The sequence below is a fragment of the Salvelinus sp. IW2-2015 genome, linkage group LG31, assembly GCF_002910315.2.
Source record: "Salvelinus sp. IW2-2015 linkage group LG31, ASM291031v2, whole genome shotgun sequence".
Taxonomy (NCBI): domain Eukaryota; kingdom Metazoa; phylum Chordata; class Actinopteri; order Salmoniformes; family Salmonidae; genus Salvelinus; species Salvelinus sp. IW2-2015.
This window is the reverse complement of record NC_036870.1, coordinates 21,971,201-21,988,808: the sequence shown is the minus strand read 5'-3', so window position 1 is coordinate 21,988,808 and position 17,608 is coordinate 21,971,201. Positions and strand designations below refer to the sequence as shown.

Below are 17,608 nucleotides of genomic sequence, written 5' to 3'. Positions count from 1 at the left end.
CAGTAAGTGTTGTACATACAGCGCAGCTACCGCTCTCTGTACGGTAAGTGTTGGTACATACAGCTGCAACCTACCTGCTCTTTGTACGGTAAGCGTTGTACATACAGCTGCAGCTACCCGCTCTTCTGTACGGTAAGCGTTTGTTAACATACAGCGTGCAGCTACCCGCTCGCTTGTACGGTAAGTGTTGGTACATACAGGCTGCAGCTACCTGCTCTCTGTACGGTAAGTTTGGGTATACAGCTGCAGCTACCCAGCTCTCTGTACGGTAAGGTTGGCATACAGCTGCAGCTACCGCTCTTCGTACGGTAAGCCGTTGGATACATACAGATGCAGCTACCCGCTCTCTGTACGGTAAGTGTTGGTACATACAGCTGCAGCTACCCGCTCTCTGTACGGTAAGCGTTGGTACATACAGATGCAGCTACCCGCTCGCTGTACGGTAATTGTTGGTACATACAGATGCAGCTACCCACTCTCTGGTACATAGTGTCTCTTTCTGCACAGTAACAGTACAGTGGAGCTCCCAGCTGGACAGTCTGAACTGGATTAGCGGCTCGCTGTAATCTGGGACACTGCAGATTACGGTTGCTTCCATCTCACGGGCCTGGCCTATCCCGGGCCTGAGCGTGTCATGTGACCAACCAACAAATGGAACCTCGTTTTCCCTAGATGACAAGATGGATGGGGAAGGTGCGAGGGAGAGAGGGACCAGGGCTGTATACTAGAGCTGGAAACTCATCACAGAAGAACTCCTGCATTCCATAAATGCTAGCCTAGCATCTTTATGGTCTTTTCCTTTAAAAACCTCCTGGGTGTGCAGAATCAGAAACTGTGGATGTGTGGATGATTGCAGCAATCCACCAGTGACCTTTGGGATTATTTCCAACAGAGAAGCCTAGCTACCAGGGGACTGGGAGTGCCTGACTAATGACTGTGGTGGTTGGTGATTGCAGTGTCGGCAGAGAGTGACGGCTAAAGGGAATGTAACTCATTAACACCACAGAGCGACCGTCGTGACGCCACCTCGGCCTGCCTGGATGACTGCATGTCATGTGAGTCTGCAGCAGAAAGACAGACCCAGAGACAGACCCAGAGACAGACCCAGAGACAGACCCAGAGACAGACCCAGAGACAGACCCAGAGACAGACCCAGAGACAGACCCAGAGACCGACAGACAGGCTAGGAGGCTAGCCCGGCTGGAGCTGTGTGTGTCCAACCGCAACACACAGTGTCACATACGGACACATACACACGCACTGTCATATACACGACACACTGTCACGTAAGACACTGTCACACACACACGACACAGGAGTACCGTGCGTCTACCAGACCAGGAGACAGGAGAGGACAATCGGAGCACTGAGTGAACTGTGCCCCAGCTGCATGCGTCCTAGCACATGCAGGAAATCAGCGGCTGCAGCGACTGGAGTCATTGTGGTCCCAACCCAACCACCTAACCCAGCCTGGAGCCACCTAACCCAGCCTGGAGCCACCTAACCCAGCCTGGAGCCACCTAACCCAGCCTGGAGCCACCTAACCCAGCCTGGAGCCACCTAACCCAGCCAGGCAACAGCCATGGACGCTCTGGAGCAGGAATACAAGTCGCCGTTTGACTTTGAGCAGGGAGTGAATAGCAGCTACCTCTATCTGTCCCCCAGCGTCATTGTAACACCACCGGGCTCACCGCACGTGACTGTCACAGCCAGAGGTAACCAGAGCAGTGTGTGAGTGAGTGAAGAAGTTTGTATTTGTACTGGGGTGTGGATAGGGTGTTTGCAAAGAGAATGAGATGGGGGGGGGAGTGGTGGTGCATGTGAACAAAAGGAGATCTCATTTGTGTTTCTTGATGTGTGTGCGTGTGACTGCGTTCTGTTGCTGTCACATTCTGAGCTGTTTTATAAAAGGGGCTGTCTGGGGCAGATGTCAAACAGGTGGGTGGTTGCTGGGGGTTGAACTCTGACAAGACCACACTGAAAACACTCCTAGGAAGAAACCTAGAGTGGGTTTATCAAACCTAGAGTGGTTTTGGATTGTCGGGCTGGCATCAGAGGAGCTTGGTCAAGCTATGACAAGACCGAACAAAGCTGGTACCACAGCCAAAGCCCTTTAAACAAATATTGGTCAAAAAATAGAACAAAGAGTTACATGACTCTTAACTGTGCTGGCAGTCCCATCATTACTAGTTACAGATAACCTACAGCAATATAATTACCTTACACAAGCCACTGTAAAGAAATATATAGAGAGGTTCAATGACTTAATTTAACAATTAAAAAACCCTTTTGGCTTGTTATACTAACAGGCTAATTATACGCTGCCATTCTGATGGGATTAACCTCAGTTCTCAACAGACGTGCCTCATTTAAAGTAGTGACCTTTATTTTTTGGCTGTGAATACAGAGTACCTTATACATTGCATTGGAGCAAAAACAATCAGCGTTTTGTGTGATGTAGGCTAATCTTTATAGTTGCTGCCACATCGTGGGCAAAATGAGTTTGACACCCCTGTTCGAACCCATGTAAGGTAGAAGTCCTCGTGGTTTGGGATGGTGGTATAGATTACACAGACCTGTCAGCAGTATGGCTACCTGGACCGCAGACACCGGAGTGGCACTGCCTCGTCGTCAAGGGGAGGGAGGGAAACAATCGAAAGGGAAAGGTTGAGTGAATATGTGTCGAGCATTTCTACACAATTTATCTCATAGAAATATTATTTGATGTTCAGAGTTGGGTACCTTTCTGTTAGATTGATGGWAATTTGAGCAACATTGAAGAGCAAGCTTCTACTGGGTCATAATTCCTGGTGAGGCCAAGCCAGTCTTCTCTGTATTCTCTTGGTGTGATGCCTGTTCGCTGAGCAAACTCACTCGGTTGTTTCTTATTTCCAACACAGACTGTCCCTTACCCAGGAGCTAATTATTCAGTTCAAAGAAGATATCGCATCATGGTCTTCCTAATCCTGAAGCCTTAATGTGGTCAACAAGCACCAAGGACCAGAAAGTCATTCAATCTCTTAAGTCCGGTACACCACTGGTTTAGTATCAAGTCGCTTCTTTAGCCATTCATGTAAGCATGAAGAAAAGGGGTTATCTAAAACAGGCTACTGATGCAGTCAACTGTCGTCCATACAGGTATCATCCATAGAGCCATGTCAGCTGCAATTCTGTATCTGAACTACTGTAACCACAACAGTTATCTCTAATAATAATCAATTACAGGACCATCCGTTCCCAGGGTCAAAACCAGATCACAATGAACACCCATGATTCGTGCTGCATCGGCCAAAACTCCTTTTCTCCAATCAGAGAAAGTTAGGACTGCATCAGCAGCATGTGAAATTGATTTAACTAATATGTGCACTAATACTGGTTAACTAGTAATTAGAGTGAATCTTACAGAGCAAGAACCATGAGCGTTTTGATTCTTTTTTTTATAGACTTGATGAATCATTATAAAGTAGGAAGTATAATTGAAAGTGAGTGATGATATGATGTTTAGATAGTAACTCTTGATGTGGTATGCACATTCCCCCCAAAAAGAGAGATTTGAAAATATCCACATTTTTCATAACGTGGTTCTTTGTTGCTGCTAGGGATCAGTTATTGGAGTTTTTATTCCACTGACGGCCTTTTTCTGAACTAGCCCACTTTCTCTTACATGGCTGTTCCTCTCCTGCTGAAAAATCTCAATGTCTCCATCCAGAAGGTTCAGCTGTTATTCATGTTACAATTGAAGAGTTTCATTCCAAAACAGTATATATACATTTTCTGAAATATTGGTACGTTTGCTTTTATTGTTTTAAATAAATGATGAGTGAAGAACCACCCCAATCTATCTAATCATTGCATGGCGTTTGTTCAATGACAGATTTTTAACAAATACATCTCTATCACTTGATGGTTTCATTTCTGAGAGACAAATAATAATTGTTTTGTGGCAAAATGCTATATCCGCCTCACTCTCAGAGAAATAACTAGTACTGCTAGGTTTTACACAGTCAAATATAATTAAATGTTTATTAAAGAACTGTACAAATGGTACATTTGTGACATCAATATATATTTATTTATTTTGTTTTTATTTGATTGAATACAGTAACATGATCTGTATGTAAAACATCTATGTTTAGCAGATTCTCTTATACACAGACAACCGCATATTTTTTATTTATTTTATTTGTATTTTTATTTCACCTTTATTTAACCAGGTAGGCTAGTTGAGAACAAGTTCTCATTTACAACTGCGACCTGGCCAAGAAAGCATAGCAGTGTGAACAGACAACAACACAGAGTTACACATGGAGTAAACAATAAACAAGTCAATAACACAGTAGGAAAAAAAACAATGAGTCTATATACATTGTATGCAAGGCATGAGGTAGGCAATAAATAGGCCATAGGAGCGAATAATTACAATTTAGCAGATTAACACTGGAGTGATAAATCATCAGATGATCATGAGCAAGTAGAGATACTGGTGTGCAAAAGAGCAGAAAAATAAATAAATAAAAACAGTAAGGGGATGAGGTAGGTAAATTGGGTGGGTTGTTTACAGATGGACTATGTACAGCTGCAGCGGTCGGTTAGCTGCTCAGATAGCAGATGTTTAAAGTTGGTGAGGGAAATAAAAGTCTCCAACTTCAGCGATTTTTGCAATTCGTTCCAGTCACAGGCAGCAGAGAACTGGAAGGACAGGCGGCCAAATGAGAGTTGGCTTTTGGGATGATCAGTGAGATATACCTGGTGGAGCGCGTGCTACGGGTGGGTGTTGATATCGTGACCAGTGAACTGAGATAAGGCGGKYCTTTACCTAGCATYGKCTTYTAGATGARCTGGAGCCAGTGGGTCTGYCGARGAARATGTAGCGAGGGCCAGCCGACTAGAGCATACAGGTCGCAGTGGTGGGTGGTATAAGGTGTTTTAGTAACAAAACGGGTGGCACTATGATAAACTGCATCTAGTTTGCTGAGTAGAGTATTGGAAGCTATTTTGTAGATGACATCGCCGAAGTCGAGGATATGACAGGATATGAGGATATGACAGTCAAATATACAGGATACGAACATATTCCATTCCAGCTTAACAATGGGTATTATATAGCGTTAAACTAAAAATCCTACACATCTTAAATCTATGAATAAACATAGTGGAGATAGTGTTTTGGAAATAAACTCTTCAATTCCTACAGGGTAGAGCTGTGGCTGACTGGCCTGCTCAAGGCTGAGAGTCCAACATCAAAGAAGTGAGACCACAATATTGTGTGTGTTTGACACCTGCCCTTCAAAGGCTATCTCTTAATCTAGCTGGTCCCCCCTCCACCGCCCGTGGACACTGGACTGTCTTTTCTTCCTCCACTCCAGAAGGAGAAACACTACTAAGTTGACAGCTATCATTGAACACCTGCTGTATCCTCTCAAGCCTTTTAGGATCAGAAACTCTGAGGATGTCTCTTTTTTTACTCTCCCTGTCTCCATCTCCTCCCTCTTTCCTCCCCTCCCACTACATCTCTCCAGGTGCTGTGAGACCAGACTCTATCACAGAGGTAGGGGAGGATGCAGTGATGTCGGTGACCGTGTCCCCTTCCGTCCCCACCCTGACAGAGGAAGAACAGGAGGAGCTACGAGATGAACTGCTCAAGGTAAGTCAGGAACCCCGGCTCAAGTCAGAGGTCTAGGTATTATAAGAATGTAGATACTTCCAGTGTTATAATGTATAACAAAAACTCTGTTGTACAAATTACAGAATTTTGGTTCTGGGGGGGAAGAAAACGTTTAAAAATTACATTTGTTTCAGTCAATACTACCCAACCCTACACCCTGTGTTTCTCACCCCTACACCCTGTGTTTCTCACCCCTACACCCTGTGTTTCTCACCCCTACACCCTGTGTCTCGCGCGTCGCTGTCACATGTGGGTCTCGTCTCTCACTGTCTGTTGCGTTCTCTCTCTCTCACGTCTCTCTCTCTCACTGTCTCTCTCTCTCTCTCTCTCTCTCTCGCTCTCTCTCTCTCTCTCATGTCTGTCTCCATCTCGGTGTGTCATGTCTGTCTTCTGTGTCATGTCTGTCTCTCTGTGTCATGTCTGTCTCTTCTTGTGTCATGTCTGTTCTCGCTGTGTCATGTCTGTCTCTCTGTGTCATGTCTGTCTCTCTGTGTCATGTCTGTCTCTCTGTGTCATGTCTGTCTCTCTGTGTCATGTCTGTCTCTCCGTGTCATGTCTGTCTCTCTCAGTTGGAGGATGAGGTCGTGACTCTGTCTCAGGTGCTGGCAGCTAAGGAGAAGCAGGTGGCAGACATCAAGAGGAAGCTGGGCATCACTCCTCTCAACGAGCTCAAACAGAACATCAGCAAGAGCTGGCAGGAGGTCACCACCTCTACTGCGTACGTGGCTGTACACACACAGGGACGCACACATACGTAACACTTATACACAGGCATACACACACATGCAGGTGTGAGTACGCACACTATTCTGCAGAGTCAGCTCTCACATGCTGACTAGTCAGAGGGGGAATGTGTACATTCTCTGTCTCTTTATTTTCTCTCATATTTTTTCTTATTCCGTCTTGCTCTCCCTCTCTCTCTCTCCTAACAGCTACAAGAAGACGTCAGAGGGCCTGTCCGTAGCTGGTCAGAAGGCCACGGCAGCCTTCACCAGCATGGGCTCGGCCATCAGCAGGAAGTTTGAYGACGTCAGGTGAGGCACACGCATAGTCTGCGTCTGAAACGACACCCCATTCCCTATATAGTGCAGTACTTTTGACCAGGTCCCAATGAGCTCTGGTCAAAAGTACTGCACCGTGTAGTGAATAGGGCGCCATTTTGGAAGCAGACAAAGACGGGCTCTTTTTTTTACCACAGAGAGACCCTAAGCATAGACCTGAAGTTTTGTAGTGTATTCTATCAAGTAGAGTGGGGACTGAAGTGGCAGGCAGGGAGAATACACATGCTTGTCTTATCATGGGAAATGTATTGTTCATTGTCTGTACATGTCTTTAACACAATACTTGGCCTTTACAGATTGCAATCTATTTCCAATTATTTTGGGTAAGACTGTCCCTGCTGGTGCCGTTAGTTAGTTCATCCATACTAAGTCATTTTAGATGCTGTTTAGATCATTACTCTGTAGGTCGTCTTGCTGAGTGTTAACCCCTGGCTGCTAGTAGAGTTCATATCTATTTCTCCACTCTGTCACTGTACTGCATGGGTTCTTCTGTGCTAGGGGGATTTGGTTCTGTGTGAGATCTGTGAGGATTAATTCAAATGCTTCTTGTGATTGCATGACTGTCTGTGTACAGTAGGTCTACATTGCCATAAATGACTATGGTAACTGAAGCGTGTTTTCACCTCAACATACTCTTAGTCACTCGTTAATTTAACTTGGATTGAATGATGCATGGATGAATGTAGGAAATAAAGGATGAATGAAGGAATATGTGTCTCTACCTCTCCACACTGGGGCACTCTCTTTCTTTACTAACCCCCTATCTCTCTTTTTTTAATGCTGTCGGATAGCATACGCTCCCTACAGCATTCTGCTAGTATGCCRGTGATGAGGTAAGGGAACACGCACATTAACAACCAAACCGCGGCTTGCTGGAACCCTCTACTCCTCTGTAGCACCTTTTACAATAATGTCTCGCAGCTTTGTGGACTTGAGGAAAAACTGGCTTGAGTTCTGACATTTTAAAATGGAAATTACAAACATTAGAAGCTATTTTAAACCTCAAATACAATATAAGTTTGCATTTCCCACTGTGCAGGAAAATTCCCAGCAACAAGAGTGATCAAATGAAGAGCATACATCTGTTGGTTGAGAAGCGACTGCCAACACCCCTCTAGTTTATAGGGACTGAGGTGTATTTCTGACACAAACGTTATTTCCTTATCCCCGTTCTTGTATCCTTAGTGTTTTTACCCTCTGGACAATAAATAGTCTATATGATCTGTGAATAGAAGAGACTGGAATCATCTACAGTTAACTGAACCCTGTCTGGATGGGTTGTCGGATAACGTTCCTTATGAAAACAATGATGATAAATGTGTCTCCTTTTAAGTATCCCAACCTCCCACCTCTGCTTTCTTCCCTGACCTCCCATCTCTGCTTTCCCACAGTCCTCTGGATATGGAAGTCGGGTGTCTGTTAGGCTGTGTACAAAATGGCACCCTATTCCCTATATAGGGTACAACTATGGGCCCTGGTCAAAAGTAGTGCACTAAATAGGGAATAGGGTGCCATTTCAGACACCACACACTAGTCTCTGCAATATCACTCCTCTTCGTCCTGCTCTACTCACATCCTGTGTCCCTCTTCACAGGAACACACCCACCTTTAAGTCGTTTGAGGAGAAAGTCGAGACTTTAAAGGTAAAAGATGAGAAGAGGAGTGAGTAAGAACTTAATCACTTCTCAGTACATTTAGAGGAGCCCTAAAATATTTATCTTTGAATATTTGGGGAGAAATTCATCAAAACACAACAGATGATAAAAATMTATGAATTTGTTTGTCTTCATTTATTAATTCACTCATTCAACATCTATATCTCTCCCTCCACCACCTGCAGGTCAAGATGAGCCCGACGGCATCTCAGGATGACTTTGGCGATGTGTTGACCTCTACAGCGACGTCTGACCCTTCTGTTCCCGTAGAGAAACGGCCAGAGGCCACACCCATCGCCACCCAGGAAGAACAGCCCCACTGAGACCAGCCTGACCTTTCACCTCTGACCCCTAGCCAGGGTGACATTAACTAGAACCATACCCTCTTTCTCCTTCTGTCTCCCCTCTTTCTGTTCTCTCACCTCCTCCCTTCTTCAGCTCCCTCTTTACAACCCTATAGCACAAAACAGAACCAACAACCAAAAAAGAAAAATAAGTTTCCCCAGGAACTTTTAAATTAAAAAATATATATATTATGAAAATATTGTGACACCGTAACACTTGTAGGTTTGTACGACTGTATGTTTCTATTCTAATGTCCATGGTTGAGGAACCTGCACAAGTAGAATAATATACATTACACTTAATGAGAAACTGTATGTCACAGCAAGTGAAGTTGTGATGGCACAAAACCAATTGGTTCACACAGGCCCATATCTTTCCATAACTTTGAGGACTAACAGGCATTTGTTTTTTCTTTTCTTTTGATGTACTCCAATCACTGTAATACTCTAGGATGTCATTTCTATTCCAACACTGAAGAGGCTTTCTCTGTCATTTATTACTCTCACCAATAGCACCAGTAATGTGGTGTAGAGCACAGCTGAGTAGAGTTAATACCAGATCTGTGTAGCTCACACACTCCTCTCACAGCTTAACCAAATGGGGGTGGTCTAAATCTGACCTCTGAGCAGTTCATAGTGCTTCACTCTGATATCAGAGAGGGTGGGCCAATGCATCCAGATCAGTGTGTAATGATAGTCGCAGATGCATGATTGGTTATAATGGTGTCGGCTGGCCTTGACCCTCAGGTCAGTGCAATTTACATCACTCAAAGCCTCACAGCATGGTGGGCCAAAGTCCGTATTAGGGCACTTGTCTCACTGGCTTCTCTCTGCTTGGTATGCTGAAACAGCAGGATAGTCACTGGATCCTGTGTACTTCTCTCTGCTTGGTATGCTGAAACAGCAGGATAGTCACTGGATCCTGTGTACTTCTCTCTGCTTGGTATGRTGAAACAGCAGGATAGTCACTGGATCCTGTGTACTTCTCTACTGTTGAATGATATATGGATGGTAGTTGTTTTTGTTACAAAGTGATTTTCATTGTTTACCTTTTCATAAAGATGTACAATTTTCCTTAAATTGGAAATATACTATTCTTGACCTAGACTAACTAGATTTCCTCCCGTGTTGGTATTTTAATTTCTCTACAGTGTATGTGGTATCCATTTTTAACAGTTGACTTTCTATGAGGGAATGTTTTTCTCTTCTGAACATCTTGAGGTATGAAAGAGTGCGATGCAGAATCCTGCTAAATGTTTACTCTTGACCACACTAGGATGATACATACGGTGCCTAAAGAAAGTCTACACATCCTTGAACGTTTTTCAACAGAAGTCTTTCTAAGAGGTTAAGTGTTCCTGAGTGGTCTAGTCTGTCCAGAGTTAAATCTGCTTCAAAAAATCAGAGGCAAGGTTTAAATATCACTGTCCACCAGTGATCCCCAATCAAATTTACTGAGCCTGAGCAATGTTGACAAAAACGATGGATATATGTTGCCCTAAAAGTTGTGCCAACTTGGTAGAACCTTAATGGAAATGAGTCACAGATGTAATTGCTGCCAAAGGTGCATCCACCAAGTATTAACTCAGGATAGAGAGACTTATCCAATTATGATATCTYTTATTTGTCTTTTTTTTMGTAAAATGTTCTATAACTTTCTTTCACGTTGAAAATGTGGAGTAGGTTGTGTAGATCTGTAGGAAAAACATTTAATGGGGAGTGTTGACCTTCTATAGGCACTGTACGTACATTTTAGGACACAAGTGAATATTTGGTTTAAATGCCCAATGCAAGTCCTCCCCTACTGGAAGACGACTGGCCATATCATGGCATGGATTCATTGTGGAAATAAACTTCTGTAAAAAGTCCTGGTTCCACCATTTAAGAACACATTATGGCTAATAAAATGTCTTCCAGCGAGAAGTTACTGTAGATCCTTTGTCCCCATTTAGCCCAACTGCTAGGGCAGTAGGCTGTTGACTTTTCTGTTTAGTCATGACCTATTTCACAGAAAGGTGGTTTCCCACCTCTTCATTGTGGGCAGAAATAGTTTGTCAGGAACTCTGTGATCAAAAGTCTTCTGGTAAACTGCCAGAGAGTAGGCCTTCAACAGCCACCCTGGCACTGGTCTGGTCTCTAATTGGAATGCTGACGTCTCWAAAAAAAACAGTAAAACTGTTATTTAACAAGAATGCACTTGAACAGTGCCCTGTCTTGTCTCCTTCAGCATTCCTCACAAACTTTCAAATGTATTTTTATTATGTTTTTCAACATTTAAGAGGCATGAGAAGAGAATACATTTCCCATCCATTTATTATGACATTTGTCTGTACCAAAGCATCATGGGGGTTCCTTATATCCACTCTGGTATCACACTGTAAGAGGCAGAGGTAAAAATAGTCATGTCACTGTTTCATACAAAGATGTTTCTCACTGTTATGCAGGGCAGGTTTCAGGAGGTGGACAGGTGTGCCAATAGCTACYTAGATGATAGATATTCCCTTGGTACATTTAGAAATATACTTTTTTGTATTGTATGTAGACATGTAAATATGCTTATTGTAATGAGGAGTAACATGCCTAGAGCAGCGTGTCACCTGCCGGTATAGTTCAGTGGTTACAGATGATATATTCAAGTACTTMATGCTTTTTTGTTGTTGTTACACTAATCATTGCTATAGTGACATTCTTTGGAGCAGCTTTTGTTTTTCATGTTGGAGCTTCACTCTCTTTGTCTGGGGTTACGGAACCTGCTTGGTAATTCTATAACCTTCTAGAGACGCTTGATTACTGGGAGTACTGTTCTGGAACTTCAGAGTCAATACTCGGCACTCCTGCATCACTTTAATGGCTGCCTGGAGGAATGTGGGACATTCCCATTAACAAAGCAGCCTGCCCCTAATTTGAGACTTTGGTTGATTGGATTTGTCATAACATTCCAGTCTGGTCTGACTTTCGGACGGCGTTATAAATAATAACAGAACAGGACCCTTTAGTTTTAGGAGTTCCTGCCTGGGATGGTTTAGGTGTTGGAAGTCTGAATCTTTGGTGGCCGTACTGTGTACGTGGTCATGCTAAGAGTGGTCAGAGGGTAGAGAATGGGTAATGCCTTGCCACGTTATTGTGTCATGACAGACACCTGCAACCTTCAAACATTTTGAACTGTCATTTTAAAATTATAATTGTGATAAGACTATATCCACTATTTTCATGTGTTGTGGGTCAAAAATGTTTTAGAATCTCTTATTACGTTTTCACTCGTATATTAGCTGTAACGGTAATGCGCAAGTCATTTACAATGCATTGTCTCTGTTTAGTGATTGGGTGAGAGAGCCATTATTACTGATTGGGTGAGGGTCACTTAAGATCATGAATGTGGGTCTCTTCCTGGCGTTTTACAGAGCATCAGTTGAATGAGTGTACTTCACTTGTTTTGGCCTGCTACAATAACAAAAACCAGCGCGGAGGTCTAAGACACTGCATCTCAGTGCAAGAGGCGTCACTGCAGGCCCTGGTTCGAATCCAGGCTGCATTATATCCGGCCGTGATTGGGAGTCACATAGTGCAGCACACAAWTGGCCCAGCATCGTCCGGGTTTGGCCCGTGTAGGCCGTCATTGTAAATAAGAACACATTCTTAACTGGCTTGCCTAGTTAAAGGTTCAATTGAAAAAGTAATAATTAAAATGAGGATGATGCTTTGTCTGCACAAGTTGTTTATTTACTTTTATTTGTGTCMTCTTTTATTCGGCAGCAAACGACCTGGTCTCGTCGCTTGTAGTGATGTGCGCTTGCCCTCGAATATACAGTACATTGACAGGGCCTTAATACCATGTATTACCACCCAATACCACCAGATGGCAGTGTGGAGCATTAGTAACTGGCTTCATCCCAGATATGCCGCATGGCATCTGCTATTGTTTGGTTTGACCGTCATGGTCATTAAGGATTTTGACACGGCACTAGTGGCTGTATCTAGAACTATAGAGGTGAGACTAATCTGTATCGACACGATTAGGAGGATATGCAATAAAAATAGGACTGTTTAAGCTGCATGGCTGCTTTGTTTCAACAGGTTGGGAAAGGGAATATGTTACATATCAATTATTGAGAAGACCTTTAAAGTGGTGGGATTAGAATGGTGCTTTATGGGAGAGAGAATGCGTTTCTATATGGGTATTTAATATCATTAGGCTACAGATCATACACACACTCGCATAGCACATTTGCATATCAGGTGGTAGTAAAACAGCTGCCAAAAAGTATCTTTATTTATCAGTTACTGAACGATCACCAGTAGCTTATAGTAACACAGAGAAGCCTGGGCCATGTTCATTAGGGCACACAACGGAAAGTGTATCAAAACATTTTGCAATGGAAAACTAAAATGACAATTTCTCATTCAACAAGCCCATGTAGTCAGTCCGTTTGGTACCCAATGAACACAACCCTGGAGAGTTCTTACACCGAGGAAACGACGACAACAGCTGAATGGACGAGCACCACTACATGGTCAGAACCATCACAATCATTACACTGGCAGTTTATAATACACACAGCTCAAGAGTAAAAATACTGCAGTATATACAGTCAGTCAGTGAAGAGTTAACAGTCAGCATGTGTTGATTCTCCCAGAGAGAGAAGATAATCAACATTACATTTATGTTTAGCTTCAATGGACAATAGTGTAATAAAAATGGAAGTTAAACATCATTGGTGCAGTAGGATACAATTTAAGACATACATAGTCTAAACACATATTGCAAGTCATTTCTTTGATGGATTGCAATAACAGAATCTCGTACACTGTCAACTCTCCCACTGTCTATTCTATTGTCTTAGCTACAGCCATGGGGTTGTGGTGCATAATCTAATCTCTGTATGTAGCCTACACGGTGTCTCAGGGTAAATGTTTAGTCGTAACGTTCATCCAACATTCAAACATGGGTGCTTGTGGAGAGTGACACGGTGGTTTAATGGTGTCTAAATGTGCAGAGCCCTAACATTCTAACATTGAAACATGGATATTTGTGGACAAGACACAAATGGAGGTTACATGATGAAAACATGAGAATATGGGGATTTATGGAGATTGATACAACAACTCTCTGATGATGTCACCACAGCCTCTCGTCTGTCTGTCTGTCTGTCATCATTAAAACCGAGAAGGGCTTTAGCCTCATGTGGGGAAGCTATTGATTTTATGGACCACAGTGATTCTTATGAAGAATTACCACAACCAGATGGACTTTATAAGTCACCTTATACTGTGAGTTAGTCGATCTTACAAAAACGAGTCTGTATGTGTGACAACACACACATAAACACACTACACTCCCCTTCCCTTGTGGCTCTCACTGACACTGAAGCCAAATCCAGCCTCCACTCCTCTCCTCGATGCTCCTCTATTCTACTGTTGTCTGTCTTCCTGCTCCAGTGCCTTAAACATATGCAGCCAGCCAGCCAGCAGCTCCTCAGAGACCAGCCCTCAGCTTGTGAGGAGCCCAGATAAGCACCACCACCACAAGGCTCCTTGCTTGTGTGGCTCCACAAGGAGAAAAAAAAAAACACACACACCACACACACACACACACACACAACACACACACACAACACACACACACCACACACACACACACACACAACACACACCACACACACACACACACACCACACACACACACACACACAACACACACACACACACCACACACACACACACACACACACACACACACACACACACACACACACACACACACCAAAAAAAAAAAAAAGCCTATAGCTTAAGCTAGATGAAAATGCATCCGCCAACACAAGCCTGATCCATCGGGTTAAAACAGACTAAACTACACACCTCCATGCCTTCCCTTGAGCCCTGCTATATCATTAGGATAACAGAGAGGGATTGTTGTTTGATTAGTTGACTGCCTGTATTTATCATAACAGGGTTGTTGTCTTAGGCCTGGCATGCAGAGCAACAAGGATGGATTAAGGTATATAACTATGTCAATATGAGATGTGATATGAGAATGCAGGACTTAGATATGGTCATATTTATGGGTCTGAAATGTTTTAATAGGTCTCTGTAGCCTCAGACACAGTGAAGGCTGCTGATAGAAACAACACATTACACCCTGGGCAGTGGTTCACAGAACTCACTCTCTGGTTTCTACCTTTGAGCTCATGGCCCCCCTGTCTTGGAAAGACAGAGAGCAGCATATGGTATATGTCTAGCTAGCTGCGGACATGACTGGGGTAATTCACACCACAGCCTCTCCGTTACTCACACATACTGTAGCGTACTGTAATAAAATAKATTTTCCTTGTTTAACAGGGTCAGTCATTTGGTTACTGGCCCAACTCTCTAACCCCGAGGATACAAGACCATATATGTAGCACGTCGCTATAATGATGTTGTGTATGGGAGGTTGGTGGTGTGATGTCAGAGGCCTGTGTGAGTCAAAGTAGTCCTGTGTGGAGTTGACAGTGTTTGAGATGTAGACGGCCCTACAGAGTAATGGAATCCCATATCCCAACATGACTAAATATTATCCTCCTCCAGGGGGTGCCCCATTCCTGTGCCTGACACCATGTAACCTACATTATTATACATTACTGTATGTACTGTGGTTGTCATGGGATCCATCCCTTTATGACGACATGAGTCTCTGGTTGGGGGCTTTGGTAGCTGCCGCTGATTGCTGGGCAGTGGGCCCCTCTACAGCCTCAGATTCAGACTGCACCAACACGCTTCAACCAGTCAGTGGCACGTGTTTAGGACGCATCCGGACTTTCCCTCGACACACAGACCTGGGTCAAATACGTATCTCTCCCTATTCCCTAGACCTACTCCAAGGCACACTTGGAGTTTGCACTTTTGGGACTATTCCATTGGTTTCATGTGTTCAGCACAGCTCAAGAACATCCTTTTAAAGGCATCTGACATAATATATTTGACCCGTGTCTGCTCTACACAGTATACTTTAACTAATAGAACCATATTCATTCAGGTGGGTCACTGATAAAGTATATTTTTCCAATACTGTACAACCTGGTCACTGCAGTGTAAAGCAACCCGCTTCCTACCAAACAACATATTTACATGCAAAGCTTTAAAAAATATATTAAAAAGCACTAATTGGGTCTAGAGCGGGCAGAGAGTCGGTTGTTGCCTAGATATACAGTATGTGTGTCATGCAGGCCAGGTGGTTATGTCCTCGTAGAAAAAGCATTCTAGCAGAATAATGGCCCATTTTACACATCCTGGATGTGTGCCAGCATAGCTTAAGCATCAGCATCAACTTGCCCTTTTCTACAATATCCATATTGGTTTTACAGGAGCCATTCGGCTATAAAAGATGATTGGCTATGTACATATGCCGCTATGGTTGGGATGGGGCCAGAGAGAAAGGGAGGGAGACAGAGAGAGAAAGAGAGGATCCACAGAACCGTCTGGTTGGCATGGTCAGCTGTAAAATTTAGCACACTACTTCTATTAAGCTGACCTGCCAATCACATCAAACCACCAGACTCCCAGGAGTAACCACATTCAGAGAGACAGACTAATATAGCGACACACACACAGAGAGAGAGACACACTAATATAGCGACACACACAGAGAGAGAGAGAGACACACTAATATAGCGACACACACACAGAGAGAGAGACACACTAATATAGCGACACACACACACAGAGAGAGAGACACACTAWTATAGCGACACACACACACAGAGAWACAGAGAGAAAGAGAGCGAGAGAGAGAGCCACAGAGAGAGAGAGACAAACAGAGACAGAGAGACAGGGGAGAGAGGCCCATAGACCTAGATACTATTGAACTACATATGTAACGTAGTAGTGCACTGTAGGGAATAGAGTGCCATGAGGTCAGTGGAACAGACCAGAGAATAGCAGGAAGAGGGTTAACTGGGACAGTGGCAGGAGAACACTAGCACTACTGACAATATTTGGAGGACTTTTGAAGCGGTTACTCTTCCTCCATGGTAATGGCAACCTGCCTGCCCTCTACATGGACAACACAACAATATACACATTGATAAAGCCATTTCTCACAAGCTTTGCATGCACATGCAATATTACAAAATACAGTTAGATCATCATAGAGTATATAGACCTATTGAAAAAGTGTAAAAATCCAGTGCGACAGTCATTAAATTGGTTGAGGTTAACATGGTTATAGTAGGTGAAGGACAGGGCAGTGAGATGATCCATTTACAGAGAAGATGCTCTGTCTCCATTTGGTCTCCCCTTTTCTGGGAAGACAACAAGTATTTTTGCACCGAATAGAACGTTAGACAAAGCTCCTTCCACTAATAAATGCTCCTAGTTTGGAAGTTGCGGGGTTGAGGTGCCTATTTTGGGTCACATTAGTTGGTCTGATCAAAATGCTGCCTCCTGCTGATTCTGAAGAAGTGGTCAGCTATTGCACTGTGGCTGCTGGCAACTTTTAGTTGATTGCAGGTCACAGAGGAATGGTGTGGTGTGAGCATTAGGAAGAGGTCCAACAATACAATGAAGACCTGCACACCTGTGGTGCAGCAGTAGTGTTGTTGAGTCTCTGAATGGGTCATCTTACTGATTCAACACATTTAAAAGAAGCATCCCTGATTTCCCAAACATTTCCATTAAAGAGTAAGCCTTTTCCATCATGATTGTAATTCTTCAATCTCACATCAATTCATTCTAACTACAAGCCCTTATTCAAGGGCAAATACATGTTTGGAAAAGCAGAAAGAAAGGACCACACAGACAGAAAAGTACATAAAAAGTTTATAAAAAGCATCTGAAGATCCAAAAATCGTTCCTTGCCCTAAAAGAAAAAAGTCCCGCCTCTTTGGATCCACAGCATGAAAGAGAAAG

At 43.5% G+C, this 17,608-nt stretch overlaps 1 protein-coding gene across 6 annotated transcripts in view; it reads left to right on the top strand.

The window, feature by feature from the left end:
• Positions 1-10,900, top strand: part of LOC111955717 (tumor protein D52) — a 31,189-nt gene extending 20,289 nt beyond the window's left edge. The window contains exons 1-8 of one of the 6 annotated variants that reach the window (XM_023976010.2): positions 1,153-1,715; positions 5,520-5,644; positions 6,235-6,383; positions 6,598-6,699; positions 7,023-7,049; positions 7,518-7,559; positions 8,321-8,369; positions 8,567-10,900. In XM_023976010.2, coding sequence (XP_023831778.1) covers positions 1,583-1,715; positions 5,520-5,644; positions 6,235-6,383; positions 6,598-6,699; positions 7,023-7,049; positions 7,518-7,559; positions 8,321-8,369; positions 8,567-8,704 — 765 coding nt within the window. In that variant the 5' untranslated portion in view covers positions 1,153-1,582 and the 3' untranslated portion in view covers positions 8,705-10,900. Of the gene's footprint in view, positions 1-1,152; positions 1,716-5,519; positions 5,645-6,234; positions 6,384-6,597; positions 6,700-7,022; positions 7,050-7,517; positions 7,560-8,320; positions 8,389-8,566 lie in introns of those variants that run through there. The other 5 variants (XM_023976007.2, XM_023976003.2, XM_023976005.2 and 2 more) reach the window with 5 other exon arrangements.
• Positions 10,901-17,608: the final 6,708 nt, after the last annotated feature.